This window comes from Hippocampus comes, unplaced genomic scaffold (assembly GCF_001891065.2).
Source record: "Hippocampus comes isolate QL1 unplaced genomic scaffold, H_comes_QL1_v1.1 C17065715, whole genome shotgun sequence".
Classification (NCBI taxonomy): domain Eukaryota; kingdom Metazoa; phylum Chordata; class Actinopteri; order Syngnathiformes; family Syngnathidae; genus Hippocampus; species Hippocampus comes.
The window spans coordinates 1-3732 of record NW_017842041.1 but is presented as its reverse complement, the minus strand read 5'-3'; the positions used below and the strand labels follow the sequence as shown (position 1 = coordinate 3732).

Genomic DNA, 3732 nt, shown 5'->3' with positions numbered 1-3732 from the left:
GGCAACACGTTCATTCGATAATTATTATTATAATACTTATTGTTACTTATTATTTATGCTTTTCGTGTGACTCGAACGTAAAATTCTATTCTTGGTAAAGTGGCAAACTACAACCCTTAGGGGGCAGCAAATAATCTTGCTGAAGATAAGCCAACACCAACTACAGCAGAAGAAACTCCCCATTTGTTGATTACGTCACCGGAAGTGACACTCGAGCTTCCGTGTAAGCGGTGTTTGCAAACTGAGCGTGTTTGATATTTTTGTTGTATTTCCACCTAAAATGCTCAAAAAGAAGTCAAGTGGCAGCGGAAAGAAAAGGAAAAACCCTCCGTCCGAGGAGCGGCATCGAAGCACTAAGCGTAGAAGCGCCGAAAGCAACGTTGTGGTGAGACGTTGTACATATTTGGCGTCAATGTATTCGCGGTGCATTTAGGGGCAATCTGTACATTATTATACCAGCGGTGAATTCCATACATATTCTTGTTGGAATATGAAGACGTCGGACGGTTGCGTTTGACAAGGTTGGCGTCGCTTGCAGGACGAGCTTGCCGACCCGGAATTGGACAGGGTCGGCAGTGACATCGAGGAAGGGGGTCTCGACCTCGGGGTGCCGTTCAAGCCCATCACCGCATACGTCAGCGACAAGAGGGAAATGCTGGAGCAGTGCTTCGGCGTGCTGGGCGAAAAGAAGCTCCGCAGGATGCTGCCCGAGCAATTCAAGGTAAACGAGCACACACAGTGCAATCAAGAGCTGGAAAAAACATGCGGGCTTTGCCCCTTGAATGCCACAGCGTTGCCATTTCTTGAATACGAAGCAGTTTTATTCAATGTCCATCAATGACATCGGTTTTTTTCCCATCTTTGAAATGGATGTACGTGTAAATGGTGACAAAAACATTGAATAATATGTTGTTTCAAAAGGAGCTTTTACTCCTTAACTAAATATTAATTGAGCAAATTTTAAACCAACCATATTTTTCTTTGACATTTATTTTCAAAAACTTCTATATCCCACCATTGTCCCCCAGGATTGTGGCTTGGAGGAGATCCGAAAAATGTGCTGGGAGCAACTGGAACCAATCTCAGAGAGAAACATCATGCAGATCTTGTCTGGTAGCATGAACACGTCAAGTGTCTTGTCATGGTGTACCTTACGATCCGAATGTTTGTTGTCTTGTAGGGAAGGAAGTGACTAAAGACGAAGACACAAGCCAACGTCCACAACAGGCCTTGGAGAAACAGTGAGTTCCTCAGATATTTGCCAAAAGTGTGTCATAATCATTGACTTTATTTCTCATTATTCGCTTTGACATCCTGAAAAGGGCACTAAATTGTGCGTCCTGGTGAAAATTGATGCATTTTTAGACTGCCATCAGCTGTTTATTAATATGATTATTCTCTTCATTAATAATTTTTTGAGAAAAAAACGCTTTTGAGATTTATTTTAGTTGTGCTATTCTGGCAACTAATTCTCTTTTTACGGGAGAACTTTAATGTGTCCTATTTTCTACCAATAATTATTATTTCGTCCCGCAATTTAATAATTTTATTTTTATTTTTTTTTTGTTTTGGGCTCCTTTATTTTTATTGCTCCTATTCATATCATAATTGCAGAAAGCAAATAGTCTCTTGGAGGTTTTAAGGGTTGCTCGTTATTATAAGCATTGTTGTTATTTTTTATTTTTATTTTTATTATTATTATTATTCTGGCAACTAAGTGGTCTTTTGGCATCCATCTGTTGAAGGAAAGACAACAGCGTGGATTCCACAACATCCATCAAAGGGCCGGAAAATACGAACAAACCCCAGCAAGGTAAGCTAGCTACGAAATAAAAAGAATATGAGCATTGACCTTCAAAATCCTCGATATTATAACTATAATACCTTTTATACAATTCAAACTGGCCACTTTGGGATAAATTTAAATCTGTAAAGCAGCACAAACGGCCCGCGAGACCATCCATCCATCAATCGGCGGTGCGTTTGTTTTTGTTTTTTACTTTTTATTTGATCTGAGACTCAATTTTCACTGGCAAAGAAGAAGCATCCTGATCCAGGAGAACAAGTCCGCAAGATGAATTTACGTGCGCGTCCTTACTTACCGTGCTACCCAAGTTAAGGTATCGTGATTTGATGTGCTTTTTTGTGGTTGAGGATGCTGAATGTTTTTAAATGGAATGACATGTTTTTGATGTTTTGTTGTTTGTCAGATTACATTTTCATGCCCATGTAACAACTAAGAATGTTGTGACTTGAACCCTGTTGAGATTGTAACTTTAAAACAATGTCGTTTGTCAAATGCCCAGGATGAATCATTTCAAGCTTCTTCCACCATCAATTTGACCTTGAACATGCACAACTCAATCGAAAGTTGTCGTTAGTCTTTTCGATAATAATAATGTGCTTCCACAAATGTGCCCACTTACGTATTACTAGTATGTCGCTGCTAGGCTTTTGCTTGCTAGGCTTTTGCTAGAAAGCAAAAGCCTACTAGAACAACTTGAACTTTATTTGGCCTTCATCAGACGCTCTTTAAGTGGCAGCAGCCGTGTGCCGACTCAGTGCAAGTTTGAACGTGTGCCGGTCTAGAGAGGGTGTGCACACTTGTGCAACCCCATCATATCTGCTGTTTATTCTTTTTCATTTTTTTTCTCCTTGATTTGAGTTGTAAAGTTTCTAAGTAATGGTGGAAAAGGTTCGGAAATGATTCACAAAAATCTGGAATTTGAACAGGGCATGTGTAAACGTTTTATATCATTGTGTGATCGCGGCCTTGTCCAGTTAAATATTTTTACATTGTTTTCATTTCGGGGGCATATTGATACGTCGATGCAGAAAATTAAAAAGAGAAATCCTTGTACGGTGAAATGTTTGATTCTTTATTACATTTTAGTGAATTGCTTCTTTTTGCACAATGCTACCGCTTTAACTTGTTGACAGAGGGCGGCTCGACCGAGGAAAGCGACGTCCTCAGCATCAACGCCGGCGACAGCGACATCGACGCCCCAAAAGACGAGGCAACGGCCAAGACGGCGGACGGCGGCGGCGGCGAACGGCCGAAGCCCACCGAGCCCAAAAAGGACTTCCAAAGCGACATCGACCGAAGTGTCAGTGAGATCCTAGCGCCAGCGGATGAGGCGGTGGCCGCCGTCCAGCACCGGGATGTTGCCGCCGTGCCGTGTCAGCCGTCACTTCAGCAGCTGGAGCTTCTGGAGCTGGAGATGAGGGCCCGCGCCATCAAGGCCCTCATGAAGGCCAGTCACAGGAAAGGGCCGTAGAGACGTCAAATGTCACAACCGTCATTTGAATTAGTGTTGTCTTGAATGCCAACCTCAAAACGAAGCCAGTGTGAAGTGTGTTTTCCTGTATGTGCACTAGGTGGCAGTGTTACTCCACCATCCAGTCATGCTTGGATATTGACTTGAAGGTGCTCTCTATTTTAAGTGTTGCCTCCCAACTATGTTTTTTAGGACACATTTCTAAATGGTTTATGGAACCAGTAAGGTTATTATATTACGATAATGACTACCATTATTGCAGTTTTCTTGTATTATTGTAACAATCCAAGTTGCTTTAATACCATTTTTTTAATCAATTACATATCCATGTTAATGAATGTGTATATATTTTTTGCATTATTATTTTAACAGCACAAGTTAGAGTAATAAATGCTTCAAAACCTATCATTCCTTGTGTAGTATTTAAACAGTACAAGTTACATTCATACTTTAG

General features: G+C 41.1%; 1 protein-coding gene across 2 annotated transcripts; it reads left to right on the top strand.

The window, feature by feature from the left end:
* Positions 1–182: 182 nt before the first annotated feature.
* On the top strand, positions 183–3616 carry caap1 (caspase activity and apoptosis inhibitor 1). 2 transcript variants are annotated; one of them, XM_019859698.1, is made up of 6 exons: positions 183–385; positions 539–721; positions 1029–1113; positions 1181–1241; positions 1746–1813; positions 2941–3616. In XM_019859698.1, the coding sequence occupies exons 1-6, from the start codon at positions 281–283 to the stop codon at positions 3276–3278; spliced, it is 840 nt and encodes a 279-aa protein (XP_019715257.1). In that variant the 5' UTR covers positions 183–280; the 3' UTR covers positions 3279–3616. The 2 variants fall into 2 exon arrangements, with proteins under 2 accessions (XP_019715257.1, XP_019715258.1); XM_019859699.1 differs by having other exon boundaries at positions 273–385; positions 522–721.
* The last annotated feature ends 116 nt before the right edge of the window (positions 3617–3732 follow it).

Excerpts from the sequence above, each read along its gene's own strand:
- caap1 (XM_019859698.1), top strand. The coding sequence starts at position 281 with ATGCTCAAAAAGAAGTCAAGTGGCAGCGGAAAGAAAAGGAAAAACCCT. Across the intron at positions 1,114-1,180 it reads CATCATGCAGATCTTGTCTG|GGAAGGAAGTGACTAAAGAC; the intron begins GTAGCATGAACA and ends GTTGTCTTGTAG. Across the intron at positions 1,242-1,745 it reads CAACAGGCCTTGGAGAAACA|GAAAGACAACAGCGTGGATT; the intron begins GTGAGTTCCTCA and ends CATCTGTTGAAG.